At 38.3% G+C, this 24,165-nt stretch overlaps 1 protein-coding gene across 2 annotated transcripts in view; it reads left to right on the top strand.

Moving 5' to 3' along the window:
- Window positions 1-22,229, top strand: part of ror2 (receptor tyrosine kinase-like orphan receptor 2) — a 57,964-nt gene extending 35,735 nt beyond the window's left edge. The window contains exons 3-9 of one of the 2 annotated variants that reach the window (XM_079449482.1): window positions 5,768-6,055; window positions 7,124-7,154; window positions 17,519-17,640; window positions 17,736-18,038; window positions 18,593-18,850; window positions 18,978-19,183; window positions 19,295-22,229. In XM_079449482.1, coding sequence (XP_079305608.1) covers window positions 5,768-6,055; window positions 7,124-7,154; window positions 17,519-17,640; window positions 17,736-18,038; window positions 18,593-18,850; window positions 18,978-19,183; window positions 19,295-20,722 — 2,636 coding nt within the window. In that variant the 3' untranslated portion in view covers window positions 20,723-22,229. The remainder of the gene's footprint in view (window positions 1-5,767; window positions 6,056-7,123; window positions 7,155-17,518; window positions 17,641-17,735; window positions 18,039-18,592; window positions 18,851-18,977; window positions 19,184-19,294) is intronic. The other variant, XM_079449483.1, reaches the window with a different exon arrangement.
- Window positions 22,230-24,165: the final 1,936 nt, after the last annotated feature.

Genomic DNA, 24,165 nt, shown 5'->3' with positions numbered 1-24,165 from the left:
CCTTCTACAAAACACTCCCACACCGTGTCTTTGAAGTGGTCATTTCCTAGTGTGGTGCGACTGACACAAAGGAAACGCATGCAAGATCTAAGCTAAAATAAAAACATTGAATTCCTGTTCCAGATACACTTGTTTTCAGTGTCGACTAAGTAGCAGCTGTATCATTTAGACGAATAGTCTCGCACATCCCTAGTACCTGTATGTACATGTATATCTCTTTTGTAAAGCACTTTTTGAACGCAGTATAAAAAGTCATTTTACTGTAATTTGGGATCACGGCAGTAGGTGCTGCCTTTTTATTATGTCTAGTGTCATATTTATGTGTGATTTGATGTCACACAAGCCTTTATGCATGGGAAGTAATTAACTTGTCTTTTGTATTCACATCTGGCATGTATTCACGTTTTAACATGCACATGTTACCGGAATAGGCCTCGCTACAGGTTGTCTTGTTGTTTAGGGTTGCTCAAGTTGGGGGCTGTTGTTCATTGATATGAAACAGCCATGCGTGTTAGTGGGCTTTCTGTTGATTTCTCTTCAAAGCATTAACTAAGCTTGCTCAGCACACCCTGCAATGAGTCGTTGATGTTTCCACGTTGAAGAGTGCCTGTAACAACCTGCCTTTACCAAAATGAATGTGTGTATCTTTTTCAGGTATCCTGTGCTCTGGTCTTGGTCATCAAATTCTTGTTTATTTACCTTCTGGGCGTGTAACACAAATCTGTGAAATCCTTTCACACTTTTTTCTTATGTCACAACTTTTTTCTGCAAAACGAAATTTACTTGTACAGATATAAAAGCACAAAGATACAAACTCAAAATATCATCTTTTTTTATTCCACATAAGTAAGAAGTTGAATATTTGTTTTGGTGGAATAAATGACTTTTTTGAAGCATTCTTTAATCAAATGCCAAATTATTAGCGTTATATGCAGCTTTCACCTATGAAGTCTACAACGACACTTCATTGTCTGATTTTAGACACATTTTAATCTTTTTTAAAAGACAGCTTGCTAGTCTTAAGGAGTTTCAGATTTTTTAACTTCGTGGTGAGGAATGATCTTGTATTTGAAAATTATTTTGAGTTTAAACCGTTTACCAACATGACAGAAAATGCATAGTCCTGAAATAAATGCATAGTCCTGAAGTATACTGTATATTGGGGGACAAGCTTCTGTCTGTATTATTCTGTGTTATGCACCTTGACTTGGTTTACTGTCAGTTGCTGGGCAAACCATTTATGGGTACATACCACCCTTATTGCCTGATTGCCATGAGCTGAAAAGATATGATCTCATATCAGGTTTGACAGAGAAGTGATCCTGAGGTCTGGATCTCATGTTGCACGGCTGTTTATTTGAGCTCTGTCTGGCTTTACACACACAGGTCACACTTTTCACAGTCTGAGGTGCTTGTTGTCATTCTGTCTGTTTTCCGCCCAAGCAACCTTGTTGCATTCCTCAGCTCAACACTGTTGAGTAATTTTTCATGTGTTTGTGAAGAGCAGAGGGGCTCAGAGTAAACAGACTTGAGTCTAAGTATTTGTTCTGTTGTTAAACATAACTGTAGTGATGTATACATATATTTTCCTTGTAAATATACTCTCAACACCAGAATTATTTTTAAGACAGTGATAAAGTAGAAAACTGAAAGGTTTCTTGTTTGTTTTTTTAAAAAGTTTCACATACCCACAACAATGTTGTCAAAATGATTTGTGTTCACACAGATCTGCAAAAATTAATAAAAAAGTTTTACTATGCATGGGAAGCCAGTTGCCGGCAATGTCACTTTGTAAAGAAATTCCTTGCGCCTGTCCACAAATGCATATCCAGGTTTAACCCAAAAGCAATTTTTAATACCCTGTGTCGGTGTGTATATGTGTTATAATTTGGCAAATGTAAATAATCTTTCTGCTGATTGTATTGGTGCAGTTTTGCTGGAGAAACGTTATGGAGTATTTTGCATTGCACAAACACACAGTCCTGTAGGCCGCTATTGTTGTTTTGAGTACACTTGTGTGTGATGTCACAGTTAACACAGCTTTGCATTTTTATCACAGTTTACACAATGATGTTGTTTTCTTTGTCTTTGAGACCACTTTTCAAAGGTTTTTGTTTACTGCCCCCAAAAAGCCATTGTTGTGTAAACAAGCAGTCAAAACTCAAAAAGTTTTTAGTTTGAAAACATTCCACTCAGTGCCGATCCAGACCAGCCGGTCTGTAAATGGTTTCATTTACCACCGCAGGGCTGATAACGGACCTTTTTGGAATGTAAACACAAACACGTCACTCACTGCCTTGGTAACGCAAGAGACCGAGCCATGAATTTTCATTTTTCTTTGTACCCACAGCTTCAGCTGTTAACCAGCTAAGTTAACTTTATTTCCTACTTTAATAACGCGCTATTTTGCTACACAGAGAAACTGTTGTCTAGGCAACTGACGAGTGCTCATTGTCGTAGAAACGGCCCCCTGTGTCTCTATGTAAAATATAAGTCTAATATTTCAGTCTTCATCTAATGTAATGTACAATTTTAACACTAGGAACCTCAGTCAGGATTACTTTCTTTAGTTTTTATTGCTTTTTGGGCATAAAAACAAGATTTTAACTTATTTCTTTCCACTTGAGTGGACATCTAAAGAGTTAAAGCAACAACATAAACAAAAGTTGCTGCACATGCACACGTTCTTGGACTGCCTTTAACTTCTGGTACACATTTGCAAATAATAGAGTGCCGGTAGGTCATTTCTGATACAAGCAAAAGAAACTGAGAAAGAACTTTACTTTGCTAAACCTGCCTCTTCAATATTGTTAATTAAGACTGTGGTACCAAGCTCAACTGCTAGATTATCCTGTACGGTTTCTTTAAATGTGACAAAGTTACAGGACCCATTAAACACATTTTGTATTTTATTTTGTATTGAACATACAGCTAAATTGAACTAATCATTTATTTAATACAGTTATTATACAATAAAATAATACTATATAATATTATTAACATACATTTAATGAAATCTAAAAGTTGTATTATTAGACACTATCCAGACTGGTAAAGAAACGCAGACAGGAAATTAACTGCAGTCCAGGTGCTCACGTCCGATGAAACAGTCTATAGGATTGTGCACTAGTTTCCCCTCTCGTGGTTGATATGTATCTATGTCATCAAAATGCAAGAAATGGCTTTTTAGTTGTCCACAGTAGTGACCTCTATGCATGAAGGGGGTTAATGTTGTTTCTCAGAAGTGTTTAGAAGGGGTTTCACAAAAGTTTCTTTATACATAAAACTTTTTACACGAGCAAACATGTGAATTTTTGTGTTCTCACCGACCCTGCAGCTTCAGTAATTTTATTCAGAATTGTTCGATTGTCAGTAATTCTTAAATCTTCCACCTTGCTAATCTTTAAAGGCCTAAAAATCTAGTTCCCATCCTGAGACAGTTGTTTCATCCCTCAGTTTTCACGATGCAACTGCTTAATAGAGGATGTTTGTTTCACAGTTCATGCTGAATTTACTTAATCCAGATGTGCTGTTTCTCAGTTCAACAGTTCATTTAAAATGAGACCATTAAACGCAGGGTCAAGACTCTGGCAGCCAGGCCTTGACCAGTCATCTCAAGTTTATCTTCTCTGTCATGGAGGGAAGCATCTGGCAGTAGGTGCTTTTTAGTGAGACACTGAAAGTCTCAAAAATGTTAAATGCAGTACACATATTAGTCACTTCTCTTCAAATGAATACTCGTCAATGACGCCTAATTTTTCAGCTGGCCAATTTTGAAATACAATAAAATAATATCTATTGCAATTGTTCCAACATTAAGAGTGTTGTGTATTTTTTTTAGATCATACCCCATTATATCCAAATGTGGTAACAACATATCAGCTATTAAAAAGGTGATTTTTTCCCCCCAATTTTAGGTGCAGTACGTGGTGCTGTTTAGCAGGTTAACGTATAGCTGGCGGTGCGGCGGCAAAGTTAAGCAAGCTAACCCGAAACTGTGGCAACAAATGGGCAGTGACACATCCAATCACCAAGCCAAACTCAAAAAGAAATGTGGTTCTTTTAAAATGGAGTATGTGAGAACAGATGAAACTGGATGATATTCTTTGTTTTTCGAGCGAGAAATGGCTGCTCTGCAAAACATGCTGCGAAGCCAAAGTTGCAAGTGTGTTTTCGGAGGGAAACATGTGGACTGAATGGAAGTTAGGACTTCGTCATTTGAATGCTGTTGGAATTGTATGAAGACGCAATATGGGAATGGGGATTAGTACATTAATGCAGGAGAGTGCAAAAGATTGAGAGAAGAGGAACGAGCTGTCACACAAAAAGAAATCCAACCCAGAGCAAGTTAAAATTCTCATCGACAATATTTTACTCGCCATTAAAATAAATGCATAAAAGCAATCTAATACTGTAGCTCGGTGGTAAGAGCGTTGCGTTAACAACACAAGGTTGTGGGTTGGATCCCAGGGGATTGCAGATAAATTTAATGGAATTTATTTTTTTACCATTTTAATAAGCCATCTAACTTGTTATGATCTCAGGTTTTTGTGTGTTATTTTTATCCCTACTTGTCTGTGTCTGTTCTGTCTGCTGGTGGCTTTCCTGCTCTAGCTGGAGTCCCAGTGTGCAGACCTGGACGAAGTGGCAGCAGTTCTCTCTGGAGACTCACAGCCTCAGCCTAGAGATAGACTTCCTCTGAACAGCTGTAGACTAAAGGTGGTCTCGCCCGGGGTGCAATTCAATGTAGAACCGCCACTGAGTGGGCCAAATCATTTATATTAAAAGTAATCGGAAATTACTGCTGTAATTGGATTCTTTTAATAAGCCATGTAACTTGTTATGATCTTAGGTTTTGGACTAGTGTGGCCACAGTGTGCACGTCTGATGTTGCTCACATTGTTCCAAGGAATTCTCAGGGAGTTTGTGTGTATGCTCAGACACATGACAAATTAGCGGAAACATTGGTTGTGGCGGTGTTCTTTTCCGGAATTGTGACACATATCTGTGTAACAGATTCTGAAATGAGAAAAATGTAAGGCGGAGCTAGATGTCATCCCTGGGGAATTGATTGGGTTGTTGAAAGTTGTAAGCCTGGCCATTGAACAGCAGGTACAGTCCAACCCGCGGGCTGAGACTAGTGTCATACAGAGATAAGAGATCGTTTGGAGGGTTTTGCTTTTGATTATGAGGGCACAATTGTTATCTATTTATAAATTATTTGAGATTTATTTTTATAAAAGGCATTTCAATCTTTTACAAATACTGTAAATAACACCCTCGACTACAACAAAACCATACACAGCTTTTACTGTAAACGTAAAATTGCTATGCCATACGGACAAAATATGCAACAGTTGAGAGACATGACCTGGTGGCTAGTAAACATGCTCCAACACATTGCACATTAATACCTACGTGTGGCCATCTCTAGTCTGATTCTGGCTTGGCTCATTTTTCATCTTCTCCCTATTGTTTCCTGATATTGTTTATGCCCCAGAAAATATTTCACATACTAAATGTTATCAAACCTTTCTGGCCTTCATTTTCACACATCACACATCAGATCAAGTAGTGCAATGTAAGTGCAGTATTTTTTTAACCACATACATTTTAATTGATTTTAATAGCAATATTCTCTATTAATTCACCATTGAAAGACCTTGTGTCTTGAGTGTCTGTCACAGACCCTCTGATGAAGATGGGGTATGATTTATTATGCTGACTTCTGAACCTTCTAACAGTCCCCCTTGCCCTCTTTCCAAAGGTTATTTCCTGGAGTTTGTGGAGCAGCCAAACAATATAACTATAGTACAAGGCCAGACAGCCACACTGCACTGCAAAGTAGCAGGCAATCCCTGGCCCAACATTCGCTGGCTTAAGAACGATGCCCCAGTGGTGCAGGAGCAGGGCCGAGTCTCCATTCGGAAAACAGAGGCCGGATCCAAACTCCGCATTCAAGATCTGGACACCACCGACACTGGATACTACCAGTGTGTGGCCTCAAATTCTGCCAAAGTTATCTCGGCTACTGGAGTGCTCTATGTGCGACTAGGTAATGCAAATTGTGTTGTTTCCTCTGAATGTTTTGTAATAGATTGCACCACTGTTTCTGTTGCATTTTCTCCATAGTCATTTTATTTGTTCATAAATAAGTTCCACTAGCTTTCAGATTAATCGAATCATTACATTTAGCTAATTTCAAGATAAGAAAACCACAAAAATCTAAACCATGGCAAAGGTAAAATAAGGATTTTCAGGGTTTTTGGGAAAATAAAGGAAACAGGAACAGTCTCATTTACTGTTAGCAGAGGGATCAGAGAGAACATTTTGTCAGATAAGTTATTAATACAAAATGTTCCGCACCATGGCTTCCCAGCACTAGATGGGGAAAAGGCAAACATTTTCCATTCATGCCTTTCTATCCTTTGCGCTCAAACTATCAGGGAGGTTGAAATTAATTGTTGGCCACATACATGCTTTTATCCGTTAGCTATTTTACAAAGATTGCTGTGAATGATGAAAGTGACACTTGACCTGTACTTCATTAAATAGGCCTGTTTGGTATCCCGATACAAAGCCTTCTCAGATTTGTGGAACTTAGGCATTAAATGAACTCTCAGTTTCGAACATATGGGGCAACAGTAAGGCGATTGTCTCCTCGTGTCTTAAACTTCTCTATCGTGGCTCCAGTGTTTTCTTTTCTACCTGCCTGTTTTCACTTATTATGTGGGGAGTCTATCATAGTGAATGCAGCACTGTTTCACAACCATCTGAACCAAACATCTGTATGGCATTCTTGTATAGTTATAGGAGTGTACCAACATTAATCAAAACGTTGCTGCATTTAGAATGTACTAAACAACTTCCCAATGTTTCCTTTAGAAAACACCTTCTCTGGGGAATTTTTTTAATGCACATGATAAATTCTTCGCTATTTTATGTAATGCTCTTGACAGTTTTAGGAGCGTGTTTGTGTCATTCTTTCTGCCTCCGTGATAGATTGTCTTGATATTATAATGCTTCAGCTTTCCTTTAACTAAAATGGCATATAAGGGTTTGTAAAAAAAGGGAAAAATCACATTAAGATGTATGTCTGTAATTCTTTCGGTCTTTTTTACAGGACAGTCCCCAGCCCATGGAGCAGATGATGCGTAAGTACTGCGTTTGTCTGTCTTTGCGTGTGTTCCCATTTCCCTCATGTTTGTGTCAAAACGTGTTCATATTTTCCAGACTGTAAATGATTTTGCAAAAAAGGAAGCTAATACAATTAAACGTCCCTATATCTGAGAAGTTTTGGGTGTAAATAATTCAAGCGATGAAGATTTAGGTTACTCTAATCCGAGTCAGATGTTGTCAGGACGTTGAGGAACTTTGAGTTTCATTTGATTAGAGAGCTGAATCACCACATCTCTGAGTGCGGAGGTGGCTGGGATGGTGAGTGTAGTTTGCACTCTTTCCTCCACAACCAAACAAATCGATGTGTTTGTTGAAGAGAAATATCCATATATCCATATAACATCAGTAGCAGGCAAAAGAGATGCTTGTTTTTCTGCTAAATGATGGTGACGAAAGCACATGCCCAAAGGAGGTGGTGTGTCTATTAGCTGAAAACAAAAATGCTGTGTTCGTCACAGGATCATTTGCCGGCAAAAACAAGCCTCTCGTTTGCCTTGGATGTTAGACATTATATTTTATAGCGTTGTCAATATGGATATTTATCCTAAACAAATTGATCGATTGGCTTCAGAAGACCTTTGTTAAGACCACCAAGCCGTTCCGAGCTGTTCTTTGATCGATGTATGCACTTTTTGGAGTTTTAATTCACCCTGTTCACTCTACCATTCTACCGCTGGGAAGTAAAAGTATACCTGGTTTTATAACTCTGACTGCATTATTCTTCAAGAAGCAAGTCACATTCACTTAGGATGCCTTGAGGTTAAGTAAAACATGGGGAAATTTTGATTCAAGTCTGAAGTATCCCTTTTCCAAAGTAGCATTACAGCATCAAAAGACTGCATGTTATGCAATTTTAACAAAACCACCATCTGCAGACACACTTATGTATTTTATATGCCCTCTCTTACAGTGTTTGAAAGTATTTATAATACACGTTTTTTGGCTTAGGCTCATAAAGCAATTATTTTAAAAGTTAATAAAGTGCAGTTTGCAATGTCTTTTTTAATATAAAGCATTTTATATTTATTTACTTTTCTTGCAAGATCTGCAACACAAGTAGCAAACGCTCATACCTCTTTCTTTGTAATTTTATGCATCATCAGACAGAAGAGAAATATGTCCCTGATGCATGTTTAAATGCACTCTAGGGTGGGTAAACATGTTTGATAACCTCTGACTGGATGGATTCGTATTCTGAAGCTGAAAATCTGAGCCTGTGCCCATGATCACACACTATGGGATTTTCTGTCAAGGTGGACTGCCTAAAATCTGCAGACTGCAACGGTTGACTCATTTAGACTTAACTTATGCTCAGATTTCTGCCCCTATTTTGTGTAGTATATTCCAGCCTTTAGGTAGCAATGTGGCTTTGATAATGCTGGTCCCCCAGGCGGTTTCAGTTTAGACAATGATGTCACTCGCTCTTATTAGACGTGTGCCGTAAATTCCAGCCTACAGGAATGCTTTGCGTAAACTGCCTTGTGTGTGCATATACAAGGCAGTGCCCGTGTTTGTTCGTGCTTATGTTCAGTGTCTGTCTTTGTTTAAAAGGGGTTTATACACTGCCACATGGAGGGTCCAAATGTAACACTGAGTCTGGAGTTTTTGTCCTCTCTCCCCTGTCCTGTATTGCATATGTCTCTCCCAGACAGACTATACATGTTCTTTTCCTGTCCAGCCAATACATTCGTAAAGTCTATGGAATGAGTTTAAAGGGATCCCAGACTAGGAAGATTTATGGCTTAAAGAAACAGTATGTTTCATTTTTACAGTAAGATTTCCAAAAACCACTAGGCCAGTGTTATACATTTTATTAATTTGAATACTTGCAGGGGGATGCTCCGATCGATCGACCGTAGATCAGAATCGGTCAATAATCACATTTTATGACTCGATCGGTACCCACCAACCTAGCCGATCTCACAAACCAATCACAATTTGATGACGTACACAATTTGGTGCATCACTCATGCCCAAACTCACAATAAAAAGTATATTTTCTATGTTTATCAGAGGTTTTGTCCTAAACAGCCCCGACAGCGCTGTGTGACGAGCAATGGCCGTTTCTATTTTAGAAACCATTTCTATTTCTGCGTCATGGCTGACAGCTCTGCCCACACAACAATCCCATTGGATGTAACTGCACCTCAAGAACATGAATCGCCAAAAATCGATCAGAACAGGCCAAATACGTTTGATTACATAGGTTAAGATTCTGAAATTATAGCATAGCCTCCTGTGAGGCATCACTGAAGTCATGAGAACAGGACGCATCTCCCTTTTTGCACTCTTCAGCTGCAGTGAGAGGGTGTGTGGACAGAGAATTTCTCTTTTATTATAAACCCTTTTGACACATCTTGCAGACGGCATCTATGGAATAGAAGTGACCGCTCGCCACTATGACCAAACAAAGTATGGATTATAAAATAAAGATCAATTTCGGTTTGGCATTTCCTAAATGGAGAGAGGTTTGCAACAAATTTCAATTAGACAGAGATGACGATCTTGCATGTGTTTTACTAGACAGGTGAGCAACTGTTTAGATTCCTTTACTGACAGAAAACTTATGATTATTATATCGATCAACAAGGTTAGTGCTCTTGTTTGAAGGTCTTTTTCTTGATTTAGCACGAGTGTCATTTATATATACTGTATGTAGTAATTGTTTTCAGATCACCTGGCTAAGTAATGGTGATGTAAATCGATTAAAGAAATCTGATTAATCACACATAATATAAATGTTTTTAAATATACTTTTACATTCTAATAATTTCATATTTAATCTCCAAATATACATAGAAACAACATATTTCTTTTTAAAAGCATCATTTTCTGAATGAAAGCCAACATTCAAAAAATTTGTGTTGCAACTGATGTCTCTATTAAATTGATAATTCTTTTTATTAATGTTAACATTTATTATAGCCATTCAACAATATAATTGAGAGCTATTGAGGAAATACTCAGAAATGAGTGAAGTTCTCAATCACTTAACAGTCTTTAATGCTAAATCTAAATTAAATTCAGAAGAATTCTCATTAAAGCTACAAAACACAAGAATTCCTCTTTTCTTTTTCTCTTTTATTAACGTTAGTGACAGGAGTAACAGTAGCACGTTTAAGAATCTGGCCCCTTAAAGAGATGTCTCTACGCAGATCTGACGCACATTCATTTAAGATTTAATTTATCACGTTGAAGTTTGTGCCTACGGAAATGCTAACCAAAACGTGCTTTCTAGCAGAATCTTGTGTAGTTTTGTTCATTCACAAATGAAAGAGAACGTAATAACGTAATACTGGTGCACTGTCTGAAGACTGAAGTATAGTTCCCTTTTTTACGCGTACTGTACGCCAACCGGTGGAATTTCGTTACCTTGTGTACAAAGTATGCTCAGGTCAAACATTCGGATTCCATTTCCTGCAGTAATTAGTTTAATCACCAGGTGGCTTCCGTGTCCACATTTACATTGTCATTTAGCAGATGCTTTTATCCAAAGTGACTTACAAAGAATTCACGGAGCAATAAGCGATATGTCATAAAAGAGCAATAGTACAATAAGTGCTAATACAAAGTTGCTAGCTTCAACAAAAGCTAGACCACTACCTGTTGAGAGAAGAGAGAGGGTTAATGGAGAGCAATGAGAGCATTGCAGTAGTCCAACCTTGAGATTACCAGGTCCTGGACAAGTTGTGCCGCATGCTCCGTGAGAGGGAGTTTTTTCCAAAGACGTGTCTGCCATCTTGGAACAGTCCACTGACGTCACTCACAGTTCGCTAGAATGCCGCAAAACTCTGCAGCCATGGCTTAGAAAACCACAGGATTTAAATTCCTGAAAAATGGGATGCCCTTTTTTGTTGTCATGTGTTAGTGTAGCAAATATAATGTATGAGTTTACACAACAATAAATGTCTTTTCAATCATACACAGTCAGTTTGCTCTTGAGTGTTAACAGACCGGCTTTGCAGGGTTGCCAGATCTGTGAAACAAAATCATTTATCACGAGCCTAATGGGCTTTGTCCACCAATTTTTTATACTTGTTATACAACTATTTGGCCTATGCTACAAAACTTTAAACCTTTGTAGCACCGGTGCTATGTGCAAAAACATCTACTTACAACCCTGCATACATGCATACAAGTGAAGTCAGTGTCTTTGACTGATATAAAAATACTTGTCTCGTTTTTGTATTATTTGACATGTTCTTGTTAAAGATAACAATACAGTATGCCAAATGGCATATTTAGGCTACTCTCTATGTGGTAAACCCATGCATGAATTATAGCACCTCAGTCAGGATAACACATACAAACACAAGAAATGGCAAATGGCTTTTTGATAGCTGTCCACTGTAGTGACATGTATGTCCAAGTCTGCTATATTAGCAATTTTCTTAAATACTTGATGTTAACACCTATTGCTTAGTAACTAAATCAATTACTGTATGTAAGCTTGGTGTAAATATATCTTATAGCCTGTTCTACAATAGCAAATGTGAAAAATTATGAAAAATCAATATGATGTTGCTCTATACAGTTCTCTTTTTTTCATTTAGTATTTAGGCTCTTTTTAGATATATCTTAGTAGACATAAAACATTCTGTCATCCATCTCATGATTATGTGTCTTTTTTACATTGTGAGTTGTCAGTACATTGTGAAATGAAACCTTCTGCCTTTTTGTAAATGAGCATCTTAAGCATTTAGTTCTAGCCATTTCTTGAGTCATCAGATTGAGAACACTGTCTTTCATTTGATAACTGCATCAACTGTAAAGATGGATATCTTACATAGCAGATCTACAGAAATTTTTATCACTTTCAATGCTGAATATTAGAGAGAAACTGCCATACCCAAAGGTAGCATAATAACCAGCCACCGAAGCTTATTTCGAAGTGCTCCAATCATAACATGCAAACCACAGTTCCCTGTTATTCTGGCTCTACTTGAGTACCTAGATTCCACTACTCTGTGAACAAAAGGTCATGAGACGCACTAACTCACTGGAAGTCCCTTTGTGGTCTCTGTCTTTAAGCCAACAGGATATTCATTTAACATTAAATAAAGGGGGGAAATCGGCTAATACATCGGTATCACGATGCCTCTGAGATATAAACCCTTATGTTTCCTTCACAACCCTCCTTTTTGCACTTTTAAATGTTTGATGTTTCTTTTTTACTGTTTTCATACTCTTTTTGTTCTATGAAGCAATGAGAGCCCACAAGGAACACCTTCAAAAATTAAAAAGCATATGAGAAAAAGGTTTAAAAAGCATATGAGAAATTATAAAATTTTGCAATTCTAGGCAAAAGATACTAAATCGTGGCCAGATTTTACTAATAGCTTCTTTGGAAGGAAGAAGCGCTGACTACTTTTTGGCATTAAAAACTATTGTCAGGATTTAGTGAAGACACAGTTGTTCACCTCTTTCACGGCCCTTTAAAATGACCTTGTTTGCATATTCAAAGCAGCACCAGAATGTCTTTAAACTGAGGTGGATCCGACAGAGCAGCATTTCAGATGTTATAAATATATAAACTCATACTTATTACAGAATATTGCTATAGTACTACGAAATCATTGTTTGTGATTATTGCCCTTGATATTATAATCTTGATCATTATTGTCAGATATTAGACAGTCCCACACAGATTTCACAATTGTTTTTATTTCTACAATCAAAATGACAGATTTGTGGTGATAGCACATTTTCCATATTTATTACTAGATTACATCCACCATTATCACACCCGGCATTTTCATAAAGCTTGTTTATTTTGGTCTTTTATCACATACCGAATTGTTAAAATTTTTATACGACAAACTAATTTGCATAAAGCATGTTTATTTTGGTCTCTTTTATAGTATGGACTAATAGTACTAATATACTAATAGTATGGACACTTCTCTCACCTAAGTTTATGATCTGATAGCACTAATACCATGCATAGTGTTCTGTAAATAATGTAGACCAGGGGTCCTCAAAGTTTACAGTCAAAGGTCCAAATCTGAATTCTTATCAACGTCAAAAGGTCCGGAATAATTTTTATTACAAAATTTGTTTTAATAAACATGCTTATAATTCAGTCAGTTGAATGTGCTGCTAACTCTGCCGGACCGGTTGCTGCACAGAGTAGACGGCGGGAAAGACGAGCTGCGTCGGGAAGGCAAAACTTTGCGCTAACGGGGTGAATGTCGCTAGTTGCTTTGCACTTTGTCTGACGAGAAAAGTATGTAAACTGCAACTCCGCATGTGTGCGTGTTTGTGTGCCACGGAGGTCTGATGAGAGTGCACTTTAAATAAGAAGTGACGCTTTTGTGGCCCAAACCTAACTTCCGGCACACATCCTCTAAGAAAAGTCCCCGTTGATTATTTCTGAAAACAAGCCAAAGAATTAACAAGTACAGGGGAATGATTATTTTGTTTATCAACAGTGCGTAAAAATAATAATAATAAACTAAATTTTTCTATAGCACCATTTAAGTGCACCTCAAAGCACTTTAAAACCTAACAGGGAGCCAATGCAAAGACTCCAACATAGGCGTATTGATGCAATTAGCTCATCATGTCATCTGTAATATTTCAGGGAGTTATTCCACAATGACACACATTTTTTACAGGGGTTTGTGTCTCAGTAAAGATCCACCGAGGGGCCGTTCATATTTCGCGTGTACTTGTATAAAACTGGAGCTTGTGCTCTCGTGGTGTTTGCTGTGGCAAAGTAACCAGGAATGTAGAGGAAACACTGTAGTTTTTGCTGTCTCAATGTTTGTGTATCTGAGTGCGATTGTTCCCGACACCCAATGCAGTTTTGGTTTGTATCTCAGCTTGATTCTATCAAACCCTGGTGCGCTTGCATTCATCTTACGTCACCACCAACGTGCATGACGCATGATAGTAGACAAAACACGGTGTGTTTTTTAATCACTTGATGCTAGTATGCGCAGCGCAGAGTTAACAACACTTGGTCTTACTGTATGTTCGCTTACAGAGCTTTCTGCTACTTGCAAACAGACTATTTATCAGGACTGTTTTTAAATTGGGAAACATCATATTGTTACGAACCCCTTTAAGGTCTAGGAATAAAACGAGATTGTAACAAAGAAAAATTGTTAAACTGATGGTCACTCAATCCCCTGATTCCGAAGGCACCAAAAAACACATATATGGTTTTTATTTTGCAACCAGGAGTAACTAAGTAGGAAGAATTCCTTCAGGAGAGGGCAAGGCCGACACAAAAAACAAAACAATCTAACTTCCCATGTAAGACTTAAGAAATAAACAACAAAGACTAACCTTCCTCCTTAACTAAATAAAAACATTAACAAAAATAAGGTTCAAACCAAATGGCACCCTCTCCCTACCTCTTCCCATTCTTATAACAAATATAGTATTTACATAAGAGTTAAGAATACACAAGAAAATAATATTTAAAAAGAAATATCATTAAGTTTATCACAATTTTAGTCACTCCTAAAGATTGTTTACTCCTTTACCACATTGAGAGAAATAACCACACTTGGTCACACAAAACTCCACACAAGATAATTGTTCGAGATCAGGGGCCTCATTTATAAATATAAGGCGTACACCGCTCTCTACGCAATAATTGGTATTTATTAAAAGCAAACTTGTCGGGAAAATGTGCGGTCCTTCACGCAAGCTCTGACCCAGGCGTACTCACAAAAACAGGTGAAATGAGAAATGGCGACACCGTCGGCAGATGGAAGAAACATGTGAAAGTGTGTGAAACTGTAGACCATTGTGTAAAAGAAATGGCAATACTGCCTCTCATAAATAACATGAAGACTTCACAAAGCAAGTCTTACAATTAACAGCTTACATGAACACCCGTTTGATCGATCTGCAGTGTAAAACAAACAAAATCTAACAAAAATTACAACAGAAATGCAAATTAACACATATTTGCAAAAAGAAAAGTGAAATATGTTCTGAATAATCTTTGCACGTTATGCAATTCATCCTCATAAATAATATGGTAAACAGAACGAAATAATGTACAAAACTGATATTCCCGTCAATCTGTCCGTCTGGCGAGATAGACAGACAGACAGAGACAAACAATAATAGAGCGTAACAATATTACCATTATTTGCCGCTCTGATTCCATTCGCAACGCGCAAAACAATGCAGGCTCACTCTTGCTTAAATCCAAGGTAAATTACCAACGCTATCATCTCTTACATGTGTTTTATTGAAGTAAATACATTGTAATCAACGCATGCGAAGAGTTCGGTACCCTGGTGAGCACCCGAGTTTGCGCAACAAGCTTTTACATTAGCAATTTTTTATCCAAACTGTGCCCTTTTCCGAACTAAACTGCAAGCATGAAAGACTCAAAGCCACCTAGGGGGGCCTCACCCAAAGAGCAGCCTAGGGGCACCTGACAACCTTAATCCACCCCTGGATGAACCGATAAAAACTTTTAGCCGATAATGATAACCAATATTTTTTATTTGTGGGCCGATAAGATATACATTATTCTGTGCCTTAAACAAAAGCAATCTTAAAAACCTATGACTCTGAATGTTGAAAAATGTTTACATTTTTTCAATCACTTTTGTAGACAAAAAATAGAATTTGGGGTTGTTTTTTATTTAGTCCTGCCCTGAACAAGTTATTTTACGAAAGAAATGTTAACATGAATTTCACACCAAAGAATAATATAAATTATAAAAATAGCCCAGGTCAAAAGTTGAAATCCCCCTGCTTCATACTGCATGATGTTACCTGCACAATAAATGACAGTTTTAATGTTTTGTCATTGTTCTTTAAGTGTCCTGAGTCATTTAACTGTCCACTGATCTTCAGAAAAAAAATCCAGGTCCTCCAGAATCAACATTTCTGTATGTTTGACCAGTATATCCTGTCCAGCAGTAACTGTATGATGTTGAGATTCATCTGTTTACATTGAGGATAATCAAGAGACTCACAACTATTACAATAGATAGAATCATTCAGTCATACTCGTGAAGGCAACACGATTCCTTTTAAGTCAGGTGGGTGTAAACCTCTGAAAGTGTTTTTTGGTGTAAATCGTTTAGATTTAGTTTTCTGGGAAACATGTATGTATTTTTATAGATTCTGAAAGACGATTTCCTCAAAGATGACAACAACTGGCTCCCCTGAAAGTTTTACTTTATGACGTTCCTTCCCTTTGTATACTTATTCCTAGGTATTTTTCAGAGCTGGTGGGACTTGGGGATGCTGCCACCATTTGTGAATTTTTCACTTAGAAACTTTCTCATTGAAAGGATGATGCGACTTGTAGAGGAGAATATTGAGTGCTGTGGACAGCCATACCTATTCATCACAAAGCTCGCCCAGTCTACTGTTAATAACTGGCGCCGTCCCATATACGGGACAACTGATTTACTTCGAGATTTGGCATGTGAATTCTTATCTTATTATGACAAACATTAAATCGTTGGAAAGGTCCAAGACTCTGGAAAACACATTTGATCAGTGTTTTGTAGAGTAATTTATGTACAAGGAGTAATTGATTCATAATGAGTGTGCATCAAAAATATAGTTCATACTAATTTCTTGTTTTGTTTATATGCTCCTGTGCTTTTGGATTTTTCCATTCTGTCTGGTAATTGGAAAAGTTAAAAAAAGCATCTGATCAAATTACAGATTTAATTTTAAACCCAATGGAAGCCAGTGGGGCCCCCTAGTGGATGTTGGTGGTAGATCAGCTAAAAAACTCAGACGCATAAAAATTTGGTCTATCAAGACCAAATTCCATACAACACTTGGTGACCCATGTGTAGGCTCAAATAGGGTTCAATAGGGCGCCAGTTAAGGGGTTTAGGGAATAGCTCACCAGACAATATTACCAAACTATAACCTTCAAATCACAGCATAAATAGATACTTGCCTAATATAAAAATATTAAGTAATTACTTAAATAATCAAGTAAAGAGACTTTATTAACACTGCCACTGGGGCCCCCTAACATCTTATTGGCTACCCCAAGTCCAGCCCCGGAATTGTATTTGCTCTGGGCGCATAATTTCCATATTTACATGTGTAGTATTCCATACATAAACCGCTCCATACATTTGATGGGTTTATTATTAATGTGAAAGGTTGAAAATATGAATTAGTGATCAATGACTTTATATGATTGACCCTAAACTTTTTAATAGACGTGCATGTAATCTCTCTTACCTACTGTGAGCTGTAGTGGTTGCTAAGCAGGGACACAACTTGGTGCAATAACATTATGGACTATGCAGTCACGGATGTATTTATCTGCATTTCACAAAGGCTTTGAAGATGGGGTATTCATCATCTTTGTTCTTCTTATCTTTTTAAGAACCCATGAAAAGGGCTTCTGCCAGCCGTACAGAGGCATTGCTTGTGCTCGCTTCATAGGCAACAGGAGTATTTATGTGGAGTCCCTGCAGATGCAGGGAGAAAGCGAAAACCGCATCACCGGTGAGCATCTCTTTTGGTATATCAACACATACATGGTGCCTAGAGATACACTAAATATTCAGTTATCTGTTATTTATCATCGGTTTGTCATCCAGCGGCCTTCACCATGATTGGCACCTCTACCCAGCTTTCAGACCAGTGCTCTGAGTTTGCCATTCCTTCCTTCTGCTATTATGTCTTCCCGCTGTGCGAGGAGGGCACCAGAGGTCCACGGAAGCGCCAGCTCTGCCGTGATGAGTGTGAAGCTTTGGAGAACGACTTGTGTCATGCCGAGTATACGATTGCACGCTCCAACCCTCTCATCCTCATGCAGCTCGAGCTGCCCGCATGCAACCTGCTTCCTCAACCTGGCTCACCTGATGCAGCCAGCTGCATTCGCATTGGCGTGCCATCTCAACGTAGGTTTACCTAATAAAGGCAAAAGTCAAGATACTTGACATACTGACAATTAACAGAAAGGAGAGTGAGAAGGCCCCCTTATGGTATACCTACACATTTTTTACATGACACAGTACAGTGGTTCTCATACTGAGGTGTGCATTGCACCCCCTGGTGGTCTGTAATACAAATTGACATTTTATAAATGTTTAATAAATTCAGAATTTCTTGCGAATGTGCAATTTTAATATGGTTTTATGCATTAATGTTTATTTATCATTGGACAGTCATAACCTATGCTTCACAGAGAAACAGCTCAAACGCAGAGCAGAAACAGGCTACTTGTGTGATATTATGCCATCTTATTATTACTGTTGTAGCAGAATTTTAATATGTTTACAAAACAATAACTTAAATACACATATTTTTCCAAAGTGTTAAATAGGTGGTACTCTGTTTGAGAATCAATAACAGCATACAAATTTGAGAGTTAAATAAGATTTTGTTTATCCTGTTTGTCTTACTATTTACAAATATACAAACCAGACCTAAACACTGTCAATCTCTGTTAAAGATTCACCCCCAGATCACAGGTGTTACAATGGAAGTGGCGCTAACTACAGGGGCACAGTCAGTGTCACAAAATCAGGCTACCAGTGCCAACCCTGGAGTACACAGTATCCACACAGTCACTACCTGACCCCTACTGAGTACCCTGAACTCAGAGGAAGTCACAATTTCTGCAGGAATCCTGGAGGGCAAATGGAGAGCCCCTGGTGTTTCACCTTGGACCCTAATGTTAGAGTGGATGTCTGTGACATTCAGCCCTGCAGTGAGTATCTTAAACTGTTATCCTCGAGAGCGCTAAAATAAATAATAAAACAAGAATTAATTTATATTCCAATATATTTATCCAGTGTAAAATGGTACTAAATGTGCAACATGTCTTTTCTTTTCAGAGCCACCAGAGACAATGAAGAAGGAGATACTGTATATTCTAATTCCCAGCATAGCTACACCTTTAGTTATCGCCTGCTTATTCTTTTTAGTGTACATGTGTCGCAACAAGCAAAAGGAGCCTGCCGACACACCTACTCGTGGGCAGCTTACCGCCTCACCAAGTCAAGAAATGGAGCTACCTCTTCTTAATCAGTATAAACATCAGGTATTTTTTATCTGTCATCATTTTAGCTTTTCCATCCAAAGTTTATATCCATAATGTTATTTTAGTGACAAAGCAAATGTTGATTATTGGTGTGTTTTATTTCATTTATAGCCAAAGCTCAGAGAAATCAATCTGTCTGCTGTTCGATTTATGGAAGAGCTTGGAGAGGACCGTTTTGGCATAGTCTACAAAGGTCATCTCTACGGTACAGCACCAGGTGAACAGACCCAGGTGGTGGCCATAAAGACAGTAAAAGACAAAGATGAGGGTACCCTGCGTGAAGAATTCCACCATGAAGCCATGCTCCGTTCCCGCCTACAGCATCCCAATATCGTCTGCCTTTTAGGCGTGATAACTAAAGAACAGCCCACGAGCATGATCTTCAGCTATTCAGGCCATGGTGACCTTCATGAGTTCCTGGTCATGCGGTCCCCACACTCAGATGTGGGCAGTTCAGATGACGATAGGACGGTGAAATCCACCCTGGAGCAAGCTGACTTCTTACACATTGTCACACAAATAGCAGCTGGAATGGAGTATCTTTCCAGTCACCACATGGTACACAAAGATCTGGCTACTCGCAACATCCTGGTCTGTGATAAGCTCAATGTGAAGATCTTGGATCTTGGACTGTTTAGAGAGGTCTACTCTGCAGACTACTACAAGTTGATGGGCAGTAGTCCGTTCCCTATTCGTTGGCTGTCCCCAGAAGCCATACTGTACGGCAAGTTTTCCACTGATTCAGACATTTGGTCCTATGGAGTGGTTTTGTGGGAAATTTTTAGCTATGGCCTTCAGCCTTACTGTGGCCATTCAAACCAAGATGTGATTGAGATGATACGCAACAGACAAGTACTTTCCTGCCCAGATGACTGTCCAGCCTGGATTTACACACTTATGTTAGAGTGCTGGAATGAGTTCCCAGCACGGAGGCCACGGTTCAAAGATATACATGCACGTTTGCGCACCTGGGAGAGCTTGTCCAACTACAACAGCTCTGCACAGACCTCAGGGGCGAGCAACACCACTCAGACCAGCTCCCTTAGCACAAGCCCTGTCAGTAACATCAGTAACGCCCGCTACATTAGTCCCAAAAAGATGTCCCCTTTTCATCAGCCTCAGTTTATGCCTATGAAGGGCCAGATGCGCCCAATGGTACCACCTCAGCTCTACATTCCAGTCAATGGCTACCAGCCAGTACCAGCCTACCAATATCTGCAAAACTTCTACCCCATGCAGATCCCAATGCAGATGCCTCCACAGCAGTTGCATCCACAGATGGTTGCCAAGGCTGGATCACATCACAGTGGAAGTGGCTCCACCAGCACAGGCTATGTCACCACAGCACCCTCCAATGGATCCGTTACAGAGAAGGCAGCTTTTATGAATGAAGACCAAAAGGCCGCCGAGGACGATTTAGCTGATGGGGCCTCTCAAAATGGTCTACATAGTGAGGACTTGTCTGTTCCTGAGACAGAGCTCTTGGGAGACAATGACAGTCCACACACAGAGGATAATGAAATCAACTTTGAGGCATAGGCCACCTTATGGATCAAATAAGAAAACAATTCTGTGAAATGCAAATTTTTCATAGCTTTTTGTGCAAGTTTGAAAAGTGAAAAGTGAAGGGAAACTGGTAAATGACATATGAACATAATGTTATTTATCAGGTTATTTTTGGCAGCCAGTGACATAAGAACACATGCTGCTGTTTGGACAGTAATCCTAGCTTCACCCTTGTGCTGCCATTTTTTTTTTGTTGTCTGTGATGAAGAATCTATCTGGCTTTCACCCATTCAGCAAAGGACTGTGTATACAGTATGTATTGTTGCAAAGCTATTCAGAAGAATTTATGTTCTTACTGTTGCTGTGCAACATGGAACATCTTTAAGGATTTTGCTGGGACCTTCCTATTAATGTACTTTAACCTGCTTTATAGTTAACATTTTCATCATCTTTATGGACACATTGCTTACGGCAACATCTAATAATTGTTTCATTAGATTAAAAACAAGTATTTTTATTTGCTTAATCTTAACTTGTGGTGAACGCCGTAGTCAATTAATGACTCACTTCATGCTTGAGAAAATAATGTGCATAATGAAAACTCCACCATGGATCACAGTATGGAACTATGAAAGATGTGATTGCTGATGCCATACATTTGGTGTGCTTATTTTTAAACATTGAATGCCAATTGTAAAAATGTGTAATTTATGTTATTGATTCTCTTTAAAGGGATAGTTCACCAAAAAATTTGAAATCTGTCATGAATTACTCACTCTCTAGTTGTTCCAAACCTATATAAATGTCTTTGTTTGGTTAAACACAGAGAAAGCTATTTGGACGAATGCATGTAATCAAACAGTTCTTGGACCCCTCGACTACCACAGTAGGAAAAATTACAAAAGTTGTCGAAAGTGCCGTAGAACTGTTCGCTGTCCTACATTCTGTTAAACACAAAACAAAATAAGCAATCTTTCCTACTATGGTAGTCAAGGGGTCCTTGTTTGGTTATAAGCATTCTTCAAAATATCTTTCTCTGTGTTTATCAGAACAAAGAAATTTTACTGATTTGGAACAACTTGAAGGTAAGTAAATAATGACAGAATTTGTATTTTGGGAGGTACCATTCTTTTAAGTGTTGTAGCAGTTTTGTCCTTTTTTCTGCCATTTTATTTAGCCATTACTTCAAAGTCTTACCAACCAGATATCAGCTTTTTATCCTGACTTTTATAATTCTCATTAAAGGTATTGGATACTCTGTGGATTTGGATGTACATAATATAAATTTGTGTGCCTTTTTAAACTTTTAGTCATATTAAATTGAAGCTGGAACTCTAGAAATAGGAAAAACATGTTCCTTGCTATTGCAATAAAAACACTGCAGTAACATATGTAAGTCTGCTTTGTACATTGTAAACTTCCAGTACTCAGAATTTGCATTGCATATTAAACAATCTGTGAATGAAAATACGACTTCCGAGATGATTACACTGTTATTTTATGTTTATTGGCTGTAATCGAATAAACGGTATCCCCTGACAAAAAAAATAAGGTTAATGGTTATAATGGAAACTACTGGTTTTTATGGAATCAAATGACGTCTGTGAGTCTCCACCGGTATTCTGTTGGTGGCGAAATGGATGGTTCAATCCTGAAGGCTTCGAATAAACCTGCTGGTCAGTGCACATTATTGCACAGGCAAAACATTTCAGGATTGTGACAAATGCCAAAATGTGTGCTTCATTAATTTCAAGATACTTAAAGGGGTTATATGACATGGCTAAAATGTACTTTTACATAAAACATGACTATCTTTTGTTTTAGATGTAATGCAATGTGTATAAACGATTTAAGGTTAAAAACTGCAGTTTTTCCACATACCTTGCATGTTTGTATCTCATCTTTGCCCCACCTTTTTTTATATAGCTCATCGCTCTGAAAAGTGATGTGTGCTATGATTGGCCAGTTAACCAGTGCTTAGTGATTGGTCGAATACTGCAAGCGTGTGACAGAAATGTAACCCCTCTCAGCATATTTGGAACTAGAGCCGAAATGCATCCGAAAAAGCGAGTAAAAGTAATTCAGCTGATCTGGACAGAAGCAGTAGAAGTACTTATGATACACGATTACAAACTGTTCTCGGCTCAGAATTTTCGTCACGGTTGTCTAACCGTGCTGAATTGTGTTAATGAATACGCACAGAGGCCTTTTAGCTCTGTTTCTTGTTTTACCAAGGTAGCATGTGACACGTTTGTGTTTACATTCTAAAGAATTTTGTTATCAGCCCTGCAGTGGAAAATGAAACCATGAATCGGCACGGAGTGGAAACAAGAGCGATTTGGTGCGATGGTGGAAAAGAGCACAAAGTTGTGGAACGAGTAAAGAGGGAACTAGTGCTGCGTCCCAATCAGCATATTATCCGTCCTAAATAGTATTTGAAAGTAGAATTAGTCAGTCCCAAATCGTAGTATGTTGAAAAGAGCATTTCAAGTATACAGGTCTTCGTTCCATTAAGGCATTTATTCATTCAATTCAATTATTTCGTATGTTATGTTTACTGTATGCTTACATTTGTTAACTTGGTGACACATCAGTTATATAATTTATTAATTCAGTGGAGAGATACAAAACTCTGCCTACTTGCGGTGAGTTGTGGGTAATTTCAGCTGTTAGAATGTGCATCACTGTCCACTTGGAATTTCTACCGGAAGTAGAAATCCGGGAATCTTCGGAATACTATTTTCTACATATGATATGGCACATACTAATTCAACATTAAAATACTATTAGGACAGATAGTATGCTGATTGGAACGCAGGGCCTATTTTCAGTTCAACGTTTTTGAACTGCAACTTTCACTACGAGTCAGTGTGAAAAAAGTAACTATCGTGAGAAAGAAACGCAAGTAGATAAACACTAATGAAACAATAATAATGTTCAGTGGCTAGGCTTTTTGCTTTCCCCCCTAAAATTTTCAACCTTCTGCTTAACCTTTTAAAAGCCCTCTGGGGTCCACAGTTTGAAAACCCAGTTCAGGTTTACGACAACCAATGACGTCCCTTTTTGAAAAAAAGCCAAAAACACGTTATATAAAGGAATTTGTAATGTAACCAGCTGATCTGTATGTCCCGCAATACCATCTCAACATATCAACCTTGCTTCAACCACATTGTCTTAAGGTTTCTAGTAGTCCTGAAGTGATCAAGTGTTTACTTAGGGTTAAGTTAAACTACAGCGCAGTGGCCCTCCAGGAACTGAGTTTGACACCCCGGCACAAAGTAAGTGACTGAGGTATAATGTTTTTTTTTGTTTATGGTTATTGACCAATAACTGTTAAGGTAGGCGTTCTTATTTCACGTCGCTTCGAAAAAAGGCGTGACAAGAACAATAAATTATATATCTTCTATAAATCTTCTTTGTGGCAAACAACCTGAAAATAACTGATGCTGGCTGGGTACAAGTAGGCTAACGACTAC

The sequence above is a fragment of the Barbatula barbatula genome (assembly GCF_947034865.1).
Source record: "Barbatula barbatula genome assembly, chromosome: 24".
Taxonomy (NCBI): domain Eukaryota; kingdom Metazoa; phylum Chordata; class Actinopteri; order Cypriniformes; family Nemacheilidae; genus Barbatula; species Barbatula barbatula.
Note: the sequence above shows the minus strand (reverse complement) of the source record. Positions and strands in the feature narration are given on the sequence as shown.